Here is a 15,486-nt window from a genome sequence, read left to right as displayed (position 1 = left end):
ATCTCCTTCACACTCGCTGCAAAGAGTTTGAGCAGCTTATGGATCAGCTGTCTCCTACAGAAGCTCCACTCTTAGCGACTGTCATATCAAAGCGGAGGCGTGGTCTGTGTCGATCACTCAATCATTCTCTAGCCTTAATCCTAAAATGCACATCCACAGCCCTAAAAGTCAATTATAGAAGATGAGTTTACCGCGAATTGGTAACATGATCGATTGAAACGGATCCTTGGAAGGGCTGATGTGAAAGGAGCATGGTTTGTAAATGACTGCAACAAAGAGTTATCTGCAAATGCAAATGACCGCATCACACTCACAGAAACCATATTTTAATTCCGTTGCAGTGAACAATCGATCCAAACTCGAGTCGAAGTTTAAAAAAGAAGAACAAGAATAAGGTCAAGAACAAGACCTCTACGGGCTAATATTTTATTCAAAAAGGAAAAACATGTAGCTTAGCTGAGGTCTGATTCTAATTGGAGAGGAAAGCGTCAAACCTTTTAAGGGAATTGGCGGAGTCAAGGTCTTTACAAAGAGCTCATCAGAGCACCGGATCAAGTAGAAACTCAGACGTCATTGTAAATAAGAATTTGTTCTTAACTGACTTGCCTAGTTAAATAAAGGTTAAATAAAATACATGTAAAAGAAATCTGAGTGTCCTGTCTTGTACTCTTAACAGATCGCTTAACAAATCAAATTCTCGGAGAGAAATACAAAATGGTCGCACTTTACACTAAGGGGTGGTTTCCCGGACACAGACTACGCCTAAAACACACATTTATTGGATAATCTATTGATGCTTTTTAGTGCATGCTTAATCTGCATCTGGGAAACCACTTCCTTGTGTGCAAAAAAAAAATGTAAATAAAGTATAGTTACAGCGTACCAATTACTATTACTATTACCAATTGAAATGTATATGGCGATACATAGTTTGTAGTTTGCCACCAAAAAATCTTTAATTAGAGGAAAAGCTGATGGCCTTCAATGCCAGACCTTTCTAGCTACGGTATCAACATGGGCCCTGCCTACAAAGTGTCCCTGATATTGAAAAAAAAACAAGGCTCAAGATGAATCAGCATCTGCAAGGCCCCATATTACTCATTAATATGGTAATAGGGACAGATGCTCAAGCCAGGGTGGCCCACTATCTACTCTCCTGTTTGCATATTGATCTCAAGCTGCTTGCTAATTCAATAAGGTACTGGCGATAATATGGGAATAAAAATAGTAGCCACAACCCAGTTAAAGTTGAAGTCAGAAGAATACATACACCTTAGCCAAATACATTTAAACTCAGTTTTTCACAATTCCTGATATTTAATCCTAGTAAAACCCTGTCTTTGGTCAGTTAGGATCACCCTTTTATTTTAAGAATGTGAAATGTCAGAATACTAGTAGAGAGAATGATTTATTTGAGCTTTAGTTTCTTTCATCACATTCCCAGTGGATCAGAGGTTTACATACACTCAATTAGTATTTGGTAGCATTTTCTTTAAATTGTTTAACGGGCAACAGCAACAGCGGCGCAAAGAGGAATGGACATGGGACGATGTATTGGATGGCAAGGGTTGCTACACATGGGAGGAGATCCTGACGCGAAAGGATCACCATCCATGGGAACAGGTGGATGGAGAGGCAGCCGGAGAGAGGAGCCGGCGATATGAGGGAACACGGCTGGCAAGGAAGCCCGAGAGGCAGCCCCAAACATTTCTTGGAGGGGGGCACACAGGAAGTATGGCGAAGCCAGGTAGGAGACCTGAGCCAACTTCCTGTGCTTACCGGAGGGCTAGAGAGACCGGGCAGGCACCGTGTTATGCTTTGGAGCGCACGGTGTCCCCAGTGCGGGTGCGTAGCCCGGTGCGGTACATTCCAGCTCCGCGTATCGGCCGGGCCAGAGTGGGCATCGAGCCAAGTGCCATGAAGCCGGCTCTACGCATCTGGTCTCCAGTGCGTCTCCTTGGGCCGGCTTACATGGCACCAGCCTTGCGCACGGTGTCCCCGGGTTCGCCTGCATAGCCCAGTGCGGGCTATTCCACCTCGCCGCACTAGCAGGGCGACCGGGACCATTCAACCGGGTAAGGTTAGGCAGGCTCGGTGCTCAAGAGCTCCAGTGCGCCTGCACGGTCTGGTCTTTCCGGTACCACCTCCACGCACCAGCCCTCCGGTGGCAGCCCTACGCACTAGGCTGTCTTTCCGTCTCATCCTTACAGGTGCTCCCGCCTCTCTGGAGCTGCTAGAGCCTTCCTCCTCTCCAGCGCAGCCGGAGTCTCCCGCCTGTTCGGCGCTGCCAGAGCTCCCGCCCCTCAGTCCAGAGGTGCCAGAGCCCCTCATTCCAGAGGCACCAGAGCTCCTCACACCCTGACCATAGTTTGCTTTGTATGTTTCTATGTTTTGTTTGGTCAGGGTGTGATCTGAGTGGGCATTCTATGTTGTGTGTCTAGTTTGTCTGTTTCTGTGTTTGGCCTGATATGGTTCTCAATCAGAGGCAGGTGTTAGTCATTGTCTCTGATTGGGAACCATATTTAGGTAGCCTGTTTGATGTTGGGTTTTGTGGGTGATTGTTCCTGTCTCTGTGTTTGCACCAGATAGGGCTGTTTTGGTTTTTCACATTTCTTGTTTTGTTAGTCTATTCATGTATAGTTTCTTTATTAAAGAACCATGAATAATAACCACGCTGCGTTTTGGTCCGCCTCTCCTTCGACTCAAGAAAACCGTTACACCCACAACAAGTTGGGTGAATTTTGGCCCATTCCTCTTGACAGAGCTGGTGTAACTGAGTCAGGTTTGTAGGCCTCCTTGCTTGCACATTCCTTTTCAGTTCTGCCTACAAATGTTCTATAAGATTGAGGTCAGGGCTTTGTGATGGCCACTCCAATACCTTGACTTTGATGTCCTTAAGCCATTTTGCCACAACTTTGGAAGTATGCTTAGGGTCATTGTCCATTTGGAAGACCCATTTGCGACCAAGCTTTAACTTCCTGACTGATGTCTTGAGATGTTGCTTCAATATATCCACATAATTTTCCTACCTCATGATGCCATCTATTTTGTGAAGTTCAGCAAAGCACCCCCAAAACATGATGCTGCCATCCCCGTGCTTCACGGTTGGGATGGTGTTTTTTGGCTTGCAAGCGTCCCCCTTTTTCCTCCAAACATAATGCGGGTCATTAGGGCCAAACAGTTCTATTTTTGTTTCATCAGACCAGAGGACATTGCTCCAACAAGTACAATCTTTGTCCCCCATGTGCAGTCGCAAACTGTAGTCTGGCTTTTTTATGGTGGTTTTGGAGCAGTAGCTTCTTCCTTGCTGAGCGGACTTTCAGGTTAGGTCTCGTTTTACTGTGGATATAGATACTTTTGCACCTGTTTGCTCCAGCATCTTCACAAGGTCCTTTGCTGTTGTTCTGGGATTGATTTGCACTTTTTGCACCAAAGTACGTTCATCTCTAGGAGACAGAACGCGTCTCCTTCCTGAGCGGTATGACGGCTGCGTGGTCCCATGGTGTTTATAATTGCATACTATTGTTTGTACAGATGACCGTGGTACCTTCAGGCATTTGTATATTGCTCCCAAGGATGAACCAGACTTGTGGAGGTCTACAATTTTGTTTCTGAGGTCTTGGCTGATTTCTTTTTAATTTTTCCATGATGTCAAGCAAAGAGGCACCAAGTTTGAAGGTAGGCCTTGAAATACATCTACAGGTACACCTGACTCAAATGATGTCAATTAGCCAATCAGAAGCTTGTAAAGCCATGACATCATTTTCTGGAATTTTCCTTGCTGTTTAAAGGCACAGTCAACTTAGTGTATGTAAACTCCTTACCAACTGGAAATGTGATTCTGTAAAAGTTGTTGGGAAAATTACTTGTGTCATGCACAAAGTAGATGTCCTTACCAACTTGCCAAAACTATAGTTTGTTAACAAAAAATGTGTGGAGTGTTTGAAAAACTAGTTTTGATGACTCCAATCTAAGTGTATGTAAACTTCCGACTTCAACTGTATATATGCAGATGACATTTCATTAATTATAACAGGACAGGAAGGATATATCTCTGTTCTGTACTGTAATTGATTAAAAAAAATGTATTTCAGCAATTTTCCCAGGCTTAAGACAGGAACTTCTGTTATTATACGGTTATTTTAGAGATCCATTTATTTAAGCCTTTAGAAAGTCAATGCCAATGGTTTGTCACAACGAGATTACAATGTTTCTGAAATCTAAGAAAACGACTTCCATCTAGCCTCAATGGCATTGCAGAGTGTAGTAAAAACAATAAGAGTGGACAAATGGCATATGTTGTGTGATGGGATATGACAAAATTAGGATACCACTCTGACTTACACAGTAGGAATGCACAACAGATGAACCCTCTGTATCTAGTGAAAAAAAAAACACCCAAAGATGTTGAGATATATTTCATGACACACAGTGTAGGATATAGCCAAGACTTGAAATGTCAAAGCTACAGCCGTCAAAGTAGTTATCAGACGCCACTATCCACTACTGATGACCCCTCTGTATCAAGCTACAATGACACTCAAATCTGGAGAGATAGATCTGGCAGAGGAAAAAGCCAAGACTTCAAATGTCAACACTACAGCGACCAACTGATAGGGAACTGCTGGCTCTACATAATGTACTTCTAAAGTGTTCACAGAGCCCATTTCCAGTGCTTCTGACTGCCAGCAGAAATCTCAGAGGTTCTGCCCAAACACAACTTCAATGAACTGTGTAAAACATTTTCAATTGTAACTCTCCCAAAGACCCATGTTTATTTTGAGCTTGACTTAAGTACAATTCGACTCCCTCCTACATAGGTCATGCTACTGGAAGCCTTTGTTGGCATAGTGATTGGTGTGATTCTGTGCCTTGCAAGTATTTTTAAAGACGCGATTGAGGATTTATACTGAACAAAAATATAAACGCAACATGTAAAGTGTTGGTCTGAAATCAAATATCCCAGAAATTTTCCATGCGCACAAAAAGTGTATTTATCTCAAATTTTGTGCACACATTTGTTAGTGAGCATATCTCATTTGTCAAGATAATCCATCCACCTGACAGGTGTGGCATATCAAGAAGCTGATTAAACAGGATGATCATTACACAGGTGCACCTTGTTCTGGGGACAATAAAAAGGCCACTCTAAAATGTGCAGTTTTGGCACACAACACAATGCCACAGATGTCTCAAGTTTTCAGGGAGTGTGCAATTGGCATGCTGACTGCAGGAATATCCACCAGAGCTGTTGCCAGATAATTACATTTTTAATGTATCTACCATAAACCACCTCCAATGTAGTTTTTGACCAACCGGCCTCACATCTGCAGACCACGTTGTAACCACGCCAGCCCAGGACCTCCACATCTGGCTTCTTCACCTTCAGGATCTTCCGAGACCAGCCATCCAGACAGCTGATGAGTATTTCTGTCTGTAATAAAGCCCTTTTGTGGGGAAAAACTCATTCTGACTGGCTAGGCCTGGCTCCCCAGTGGGTGGGCCTGTCCCCCAAGTGGGTGGGCCTATGCTCTCCCAAGCCCACCCATTCATGTGAAATCCATAGATTGGGCCTAATTTTTTTTCTTCAATTGACTGATTTACTTATATGGACTGTAAAATCATTGACTGTGGCATACAAAGGACTGTATCCTTTCATTGCCTCATTTACAAGTCATTTAGACTAATCTGTTGTACAACATTACTGTAAAGACTGCGCTGAGAGTCGGGAAGCAAGTTCAGGGAGTGAATATGTTTAATGATGTTGGTGACAGGTGTGCGCCATAAAGAGCAGCCAGATGACCTCCTGGTGACCTAGAGGCCGGAGAGGGAGCGCACGTGACAGTACCCCCTCCACGACGCCCGGCCCCTGCCGCAGGACGCTGACCAAGATGACGATCAGGAGATCAGGAGCGGACCGGTCCCCTCTGCCAAGGCACGGGAACCTGTAGATCTGGCTGATGCGCGGAGGCATGACAACCTAGAGTGCCGGAGAGAGAGCATATGTGACAGCACCCCCTCCCCGGCGCATTCGGCTCCAGCCGCAGGACGCCAACCAAAGGGACGACCCTGGGGATCAGGAGCGGACCGGTCGCCTCCGCTGAGGTGCAGAAACCTGGCAAACCGGCTGAGGCGTGAGAGGCTGATGAGCCGGCAGAGACCTCCCCGGTTCCCTTGGTCGAGGCACAGGAGCCTATCGAGCCAGCTGAGGCATGGAAGCCTATTGAACCAGCTGAGGTATGGCAGCCTGTCGAGCCAGCTGAGGCAAGGGAGCTTATCGATCCCGCTGAGGTGTGTAAACCCGTCGAGCCAGCTGAGGCAGGGGAACCTGTCGAACCCACCGAGGCATGGGAATCCGACAAACAGGCTGAGGCCTCCCAAGTATCTCCGGTTTTGACAACCGGACCCGACATCACCTCCAAAATTATGAATATTGTGGTAGCTTCTGGTCCAGGGCTACTATGCAGCTGTGGTAGAACATCTTCCAAACCGCCATGACTCCATTTATGATTGATTACTTTCTTCTCCTCTGCTCTGGGGCATTTGCCCTTAAGCTATAGGATTTTGCGCCAGCCACGCTGCAGCCAGTAACTACCCACTGACCCCAGGTTAGCCAATTAGAAGGTCCCACGACACCAGCCCAGCTCAAAGCCCCGAGGCTCTGACAAATTCAGCGCATCCAGTGGTATTAGTGCTCATAATAGGCCTCTCCACCAATTACATAATTCAACACTGACAGTATAAGGCCCTTAGTTGCCTATGGCTATCTGTGACCTTTGCAATCCAAAATAACAGCATCATATTGATTTAGAAAAAAGGATATCAAAACTAGTTCACGTGATGTCGATGACCATAGATATTGTATGATACGATTACTGAGGCATTACTCTTGTAACAGTAACATAACATTTACAGGTCATGGTGATCATGAATTAGGAATGGGATCATGAATTAGGAATGAGTCAGTCATTGGCGGTAGGTGAGGAGAACAAAAGTACCTCCTGTTGCAGGTCCTTGATTATTTTGGTCTTTTTCTCCATCTCCATCTTGAGGAACTTGATCTGTGTAGGCGAAATAAATCAAAGTAAAGACATATTTTTTTACAGACTGTTTCTTACATTTAAATTATGACATTTACGTTAAGCTATCATGAAGGTAGTAACTGTCACCAACCATGCCACCTGCCTGCACTGGATTTCATCATACAGTATGTTGTTGCACTATCTTCAAAACAGATCTATACATCCCAAGGTCAAACAACTTAAAATGATTCTCTGCCTTTAAATCAGACATCCTGCTAATGCTCCAAGTGCCTCCGTGTGGTTATATTACACGTTTTACTGCTATTTTAGTTGGCTTCTCAAGATTCACCAAAACACATATGAAACGAAGTAAAACATTATGATTCACTGCTTGTTTTGACTATGATTTATCGTAAATGTGTGTATCTAGAAAAGGTAGGTTGACTGTTGGTGGGGTTGCTGTTTCTCATATTGGATGCATTTATGCCTGTGATGGGCGACTGACTATTTTCCACTGTGTGACTCATTTCATAGCCATATGCTCATTGTGTCAGAGTGATATCTTTGTTTATTGCAATCCCTATATCGCGAGCTCGGCATGTCTCTGTAGTGCAGCCATTCCCCTTGCCCTGTATTTTAACAAGCAGTCAGGCCTTAAACGGCTGATGCAGATAGCGGCCAACCGCAGCGCAGGACTACAACTGTAAGACTGGTTAGCGGTGTGGGTGGGGGGTTATTCCAATCCCGATTCTGCTTTCTATTTCACCTCTGCGACGAAGGATTCTGAGGGAAAGGTTGTCCTTCAATGAGGCCATTGAGATTGTCCCAGGGAGGAAGGGGAGAGAATTCATTGCCCAGGTGACCTCAGCTCTGAAGGCACCCGGGGGACTGTAAACTGGGGCTAGGCGGTTGACACACGAATAACATCACAGTTCATGTTGATGTATTTGTAGTTCATGGCTCTGCCCATGGGTACGTCGATAACACATCCCAGCACAACGTTCCCTTTGGACTGTGGCACGACACACTGAAATGATGGATAGAAAATATAAAACTGTAGCATTCTACATGGTTAAGTTTTGACATTTTGAATTGTGTTATTACAGTATAATTCATTCGTATGACGTACTGGTTAAATCAATGCAATAAGCCTGAGTAATGTTGGGAGAGTTTTGTGTGTTTCCAGAGCTGTTATATAATTAAACGGTATATTGCAATGCACAGCATGTGCAACTAGTGTTACAAATACGATGCCATATTTGTTGTGAAAGTGATGAAATAACCAGGTCAATCTTTTTCATCATGATGTAATACTTTTTGGAATAGCATGCCTCCCACTGGGAAATTCAATCAAACATTTTTGTGTGTGGTTTATCTATTGGAGTTTTTCTTGGCCAACCTACCTACATTGGTTAATCTTTTAACGTTTGTTTACAGGCTGCATAACTTTACTGATGCCAGGTTCGTGGACCAGTCATACAGAGGTAATACAATTGGATCTGTGTTTAATTGACAGGCACCACAGAACCTTTTTGCTAAGAAAGTTATGAGATTTGGGCATCTAGTGTTGTTGCTACTGTCTTGTCTAAGGTACCATTCATTCATGATTGGTTAGTCATGATTGGGGGGGGGGGGCATACGCCTGTCATCTCACACCTATGTCATAATGTTATTCATTTTGTAAATAATTCTGACAGTAACCCTCCTTTTTAATTTCCACATGTAGCAGGGAAAGTGTTTGTGTTGTCCAATCTTCATGGTAGTAGGTGAGTCAGACAGACAATATAGTTATCATGCATCTAGTTAGACTATTTCTCAGCAGCGCCAGCCCGCCTTGGCCTCCTCATCTAATTGGCCTCCTCATCATCTCATCTAAAATCAAGTTTTAAAATTTTTTGTGAATCAGGTCAGATTCGGATGGAGAGTGAGTGCGTTGATCAAGATGGATAAACAAAAGTCAAAACCAAGTGGTACACAAAAACTCCCCAAAAAAGATTTACCTGATCAAGCTCATGCCAAATTACAGAAGATAACTACATCAGCAAAGCTACAATCACCTCGACTGACGAAACACCATTACAGGTAGAAGATTAGCTAAAGGCTAGAGCTGCCGCTTTCAAGGAGCGGGACTCTAACTCGGAAGCTTACGAGAAATCCTGTTATGCCCTCCGATGAACCATCAAACAGGCAAAGCTTCAATACAGGACTAAGATCGAATCATACTACCCCGGCTCTGACGCTTGACCGATGTGGCAGGGCTTGCAAACCATTACAGACTACAAAGGGAAGCTCAACCAAGAGCTGCCCAGTGACATGAGCCTACCAGACAAGTTAAACTACTTCTATGCTCGCTTCAAAGGCAAATAAAACTGAGCCATACATGAGAGCACCAGCTGTTTGGAAAATGGTGTGATCACGCTCTCCGCAGCCGATGTGAGTAAGACCTTTAAACAGGTCAATATTCACAAGGCCACAGGGCCAGAAGGATTACCAGAACGTGTACTGTGAGCATGCGCTGACCAACTGTCTTCTCTGACATCTGTAGCACTCACATCTGTAGCCATGAAGGGCTTCGAAAGGCTGATCATGGCTCACATCAACACCACTATCCAAGAAACCCTAGACCTACTACAATTTGCATACCGCCCAACAGATCCACATATGATGCAATCTCTATTGCACTCCACACTGCCCTTTCCCACTTGGACAAAAGGAACACCTATGTGAGAAAGCTATTCATTGACTACAGCTCAGCGTTCAACACCATAGTGCCCTCAAAGCTCATCAATAAGCTAAGGACCCTGGGACTTAACACCTCCCTCTGCAACTGGATCCCGGACTTCCTGACGGGTTGCCCCAAGGTGGTAAGGGTAGGTAACAACACATCCACCATGCTGATCCTCAACACAGGGGTGCGTGCTCAGTCCCTTCCTGTACTGCATGTCCAGGCACGACTCCAACACCATCATCAAGTTTGCCGATGACACAACAGTGGCAGATCTGATCACCGACAATGACGAGACAGCCTATAGGGAGGAGGTCAAGACCTGGCTGTGTGGTGCAAGGAAAACAACCTCTCCCTCAACGTGATCAAGACAAAGGAGATGATTGTGGACTACAGCAAAAAGGGGACCGAGCACAACCCCATTCGCATCAAGTTGCAGTGGAGTAGGTTGAGAGCGTCAAGTTCCTTGGTGTACACATCACCAACAAACTATCATGGTCCAAGCACACCAAGACAGTTGTGAAGAGGGCATGACAAAACCTATTCCCCCTCAGGAGACTGAAAAGATTTGGCATGGGTCCTCAGATTCTCAAAAGGTTCTACAGCTGCACCATCGAGAGCATCCTGACTGGTTGCATCACTGCCTGGTATGGCAACTGCTCGGCCTCTGACCGCAAGGCACCACAGGCCAAGCTTCCTGCCATCCAGGACCTCTATACCAGGCAGTGTCAGAGGAAGGCCCCAGCCACCCCAGTCAAAGACTGTTCCCTCTGCTACCGCACGGCAAGCGGCAAGTCTAGGTCCAAGAGACTTCTAAACAGCTTCTACCCCCAAGCCATAAGACTCCTGAACACCTAATCAAATGGCTACCCAGACTATTTGCATTGCCCCCCCCCTCTTTTTTTACACCGCTGCTACTCATATGTTATCATCTATGCATAGTCACTTTAATAACTCTACCTACATGTGCATATTACCTCAACTAACCTGTACCGGTACCCCGCTGTATATACAGTTGAAGTCGGAAGTTTTCATACACCTTAGCCAAATACATTTAAACTCAGTATTTTACAATTCCTGACATTTAATCCTAGTAAAACCCTGTCTTTGGTCAGTTAGGATCACCACTTTATTTTAAGTATGTGAAATGTGAAAATAATAGTAGAGAGTGATTTATTTCAGCTTTTATTTCTTTCATCGCATTCCTAGTGGGCCAGAAGTTTACATACACTCAATTAGCATTTGGTAGCATTGCCTTTAAACTGTTTAACTTGGGTCAAATGTTTCAGGTATCCTTCCACAAGCTTCCCACAATAAGTGTGGTGAATTGTGGCCCATTCCTCTTGACAGAGCTGTAACTGAGTCAGGTTTGTAAGCCTCCTTGCTTGCACATGCTTTTTCAGTTCTGCCCAAAAAAATTAAATAGGGTTGATGTCAGGGTTTTGTGATGGCCACTCCAATACCTTGACTTTGTTGTCCTTAAGCCATTTTGCCACAAGTTAGGAAGTATGCTTGGGGTCATTGTCCATTCGGAAGCCCCATTTGCAACCAAGCTTTAACTTCCTGACTGATGTCTTGAGATGTTGCTTCAATATATCCACACCATTTTCCTACCTCGTGATGCCATCTATTTTGTGAAGTGCACCAGTCCCTCCTGCTGCAAAGCACCCCCACAACATGATGCTGCCATCCCCGTGCTTCACGGTTGGGATGGTGTTCTTTGGCTTGCAAGCGTCCCCCTTTTTCCTCCAAACATAACGATGGTCATTATGGCCAAACAGTTCTATTTTTGTTTCATCAGACCAGAGGACATTTCACCAAAAAGTACGATCTTTGTCCCCATGTGCAGTTGCAAACCGTAGTCTGGCTTTTTTTATGGCGGTTTTGGAGCAGTGGCTTCTTCCTTGCTGAGCGGCCTGTCAGGTTATGTCGATATAGGGCTCGTTTTACTGTGGATACAGATACCTTTGTACCTGTTTCCTCCAGCATCTTGACAAGGTCCTTTGCTGTTGTTCTGGAATTGATTTGCACTTCTCACACCAAAGTACGTTCATCTCTAGGAGGCAGAGTGGTATGACGGCTGCATGGTCCCATGGTGTTTATACTTGCGTACTATCGTTTGTACAGATGAACATGACACCTTTCAGGCGTTTGGAAATTGCCCCCAAGGATGAACCAGACTTGTGGAGGGCTACAATTTTGTTTCTGAGGTCTTGGCTGATTTCTTTGGATTTTCCCATGATGTCAAGCAAAGGGGCACTGAGTTTGAAGGTAGGCATTGAAATACATCCACAGGTACACTTACAATTGACTCAAATGATGTCAATTAGCCTAGCAGAAGCTTCCAACGCCATAACATCATTTTCTGGAATTTTCCTTGCTGTTTAAAGGCACAGTCAACTTGGTGTATGTAAACTTCTGACTCACTGGAATTGTGATACAGTGATTCATAAGTGAAATAATCTGAAAATAGTCTGTAAACAGTTGTTGGAAAAGTGACCTGTGTCATGCACAAAGTAGATGTTAACAAGAAATTTGTGGAGTGGTTGAAACACTTAGGTTGGAGTCATTAAAAATAGTTTATGTCAACTTCCGACTTCAACTGTAGTCTCACTATTGTTATTTTACTGCTGCTCTTTAATTACTCGTTTCTTTAAAAATATATATATATATTACCTTTATTTAACTAGGCAAGTCAGTTAAGAACCAGTTCTTATTTTCAATGATGGCCTAGGAACAGTGGGTTAACTGCCTGTTCAGGGGCAGAACGACAGATTTGTACCTTTTCAGCTCAGGGGTTTGAACTTGCAACCTTCTGGTTACTAGTCCAACGCTCTAACCACTAAGCTACCCTGCCGTCCCTTCTTTTATATCTTATTCTTATCCATATTTTTTACAACTGTATTGTTGATTAAGGGGCTCGTGAGTAAGCATTTCACTGTAAGGTTGTTGTATTCGGCGCATATGACTAATATAATTTAATTTGATTTGATTTGTAGATAGGAGGCCTACTTAAGCCTCAGCTAGCATAAGCAGCCTCCCAGTCCCGACAGAGGCCCAGAATTGACAGTAGCCTTGCTCCTCTTCATCTTCCTCCCCTTGAGAATAGTAACAGTTCTCTAGTGATGGTGCCGGCCTTCCTTATCCGCCTCCTCTCCCAGAAAACCAAGCTGACGACTGCCAGAGACCCAGTGGTGCTCATGAGAGCGACCCCCCCCCCCTTCTGTGAATACTTGTAAGCCTACGAGTGATGAGATGGATAGCCCCGACACGTTCCAATGTGTAATATAACTAGGCTGCCAGCTACACCTTTTTGTTTTATTCCCATAGCACTACACAACTGCTTCAAATAATCAAAGCTTGATAATGAGTTGGTTATTTGAATCAGCTGCGTAGTGCTTGGGCAAAAAACAAAACGTACACCCAGGGGAAACCCAGGACCGAGTTCAGGAAACCCTGGGCTTGACTGCATTGTCTGCATAATGAAACAATCCCTAGTCGGCTATTGTTTTGAAGGTGGACTGATTGTATTAATTGGAATTAATAGACTGGTTTTATATAGCACAAACCTTCTATCCAAGCTGCAAGAGAGCATGAGGACGGCTAAGGTAGGCTATAGGTCTACAGGACAGTTGTATATTCTTAAATGTTTAATTGGTTACTGATTAGTATACGCTGTTGCATTCAACATTCATTTTACAATCTACATGTTTGAATTTCCCACTTTAATTACTTAACAAGGAAATACATTATTGCCGCCGGCCTACATTCTAAATAGCAGCATTGTGACAGCGTAGACCTATGGCTTCGTAAAACATAAACGTTTGGCTTAACATGAGAAAATGACGACCAAATAAAAATAAACATGTACCCATTAAAGCAAAGCTACATGATACTTCAAGCAGCCGCGCAGACGTCACAATTTGAGAACAATTGACCGTGATCAATAGTCGAAACTTTGAGTGGCTGACGGGCTCATATTTTTTAGGGGTGGGCAAACTTCGAGAAACCGCTACGCCTGTCACACCCTGACCTTAGTTATCTATGTTTTCTGTATTATTTTAGTCAGGTCAGGGTGTGACGAGGGTGGGTATGTGTGTTTTGTCTTGTCTAGGGTGTTTGTATATCTATGGGGTTTTGATATGTCTAGGTAAATGTAGGTCTATGGTGGCCTGAATTGGTTCCCAATCAGAGGCAGCGGTTTATCGTTGTCTCTGATTCGGGATCCAATTTAGTTTGCCATTTTCCATTTTGGTTTTGTGGGTTATTGTCTATGTGTAGTTGCATGTCAGCACTTGTTGCAATTAGCTTCACGTTCATTTTGTTAGTTTGTTTAGTGTTCTTCGTTTATTAAAGAAGAATGTATATTCTTATCACGCTGCACCTTGGTCTCCTCGTTATGACGAACGTGACAACACCAGTGAACTTACATTGAATATGTGAACCCAAACAAGGTTTCTGAACCACACATTATGAACATTTTAATTAAATGCAAATAAAATAAAAAGGGATCTTTTGAGTGGAACCACATCTTCACGGTCATCAAATTCTCTACATGTTATAGGCATTTATGATGAGTATGTGTTTCCCATCGCAAATGTCAAATTCCAAGTACAGCTACAGCTGATCGCTGTATGTGGTCCACTGGGGGTACTAAATTATAGTTTTTTGCGTGTAAGGAGAAGGAAGATACAGATTCAGCTCCTAAATGATTGATTTATTTCAGCTTTTATTTCTTGCATCACATTCCCAGTGGTCAGACGTTTACATACACTCAATTAGTATTTGGCAGCATTGCCTTTAAATTGTTTAACTTCAATCAAACGTTACGGGTAGACTTACACAATTCCCTTTAACACCGTATTGATAATTGATTAACGGTTGCACTAATTTCATAACATTTTCATCAATTCCAAATGAGGCAACCCAAGATTATGAAATGTATGAAGTGAGAACTGCTCATTAAAACATAGGCACGTTTAAAAAAATAACGTTGATGGTTTCGTGCAGTATCGTCCCGAACAAATTCATTTCACTGTGCTTGTTACTAACCCTGGTACCCACTTTTGCTGCTTAGTAGGTTAATAGAAAACATACTCTAGAGTTCCCTAGGGGCAGATTACAACTCCAATCAAACAATGTCTTCTACCCAATGCCTCACATCAAATTCGCCCAGCTACGGAAATGTCAAATAACCTCAACTCACACTCTGTTTCTTCACATAGAGCTGTAGGCATGGTCTCAATTGAAAAAAAAACTGCACCTTATTACAAACAAGACAGGTATTCATGTAGCATCATCGTGCATTTTCCAAAACTCTATTAGCACACTGAATAGTGGCAGTAGCAGAGTTATGCTGTATATGATACAACCAGGAAACTCAACTTTACAACACATTCTTGCGTTATCCCAGAAACACAGGCATTGACTTGATGCATTGCAGTAGCCAATACAATTTCCTTTAATATAGATAATTAACTCCCTTACACCTGGGACTTGTCACTCATCTGAACATGAAAATGTCAACAACGACAGTTTGATTGTTGGCTACCCACGTCAGCCACCCTTGTTCTGTGCTGTGGAAATAAGACGGACGACCATTTTTAGACGTCCATGTTGTTCGTATTAGCATATATTGAATATCTCAAAGCCATTCCACGATCTGTTTTTAACATTAATTAGGCCTCCCGTTGATTTTCTGATCATTTGTTTTGAGGGGGAATTTAGATAGCCATAAGA

General features: G+C 43.6%; 1 protein-coding gene across 4 annotated transcripts in view; it reads right to left on the bottom strand.

The window, feature by feature from the left end:
• Positions 1-15,486, bottom strand: part of LOC124035102 (leucine zipper protein 2-like) — a 175,470-nt gene that overhangs the window by 52,259 nt on the left and 107,725 nt on the right. For all 4 annotated transcript variants that reach the window (XM_046348525.1, XM_046348524.1, XM_046348522.1 and 1 more), the window contains exon 5: positions 6,999-7,061. In XM_046348525.1, coding sequence (XP_046204481.1) covers positions 6,999-7,061 — 63 coding nt within the window. The remainder of the gene's footprint in view (positions 1-6,998; positions 7,062-15,486) is intronic.

The sequence above is a fragment of the Oncorhynchus gorbuscha genome, linkage group LG05 (genome assembly GCF_021184085.1).
Source record: "Oncorhynchus gorbuscha isolate QuinsamMale2020 ecotype Even-year linkage group LG05, OgorEven_v1.0, whole genome shotgun sequence".
Taxonomy (NCBI): domain Eukaryota; kingdom Metazoa; phylum Chordata; class Actinopteri; order Salmoniformes; family Salmonidae; genus Oncorhynchus; species Oncorhynchus gorbuscha.
This window is presented reverse-complemented; position numbering and strand designations above follow the sequence as displayed.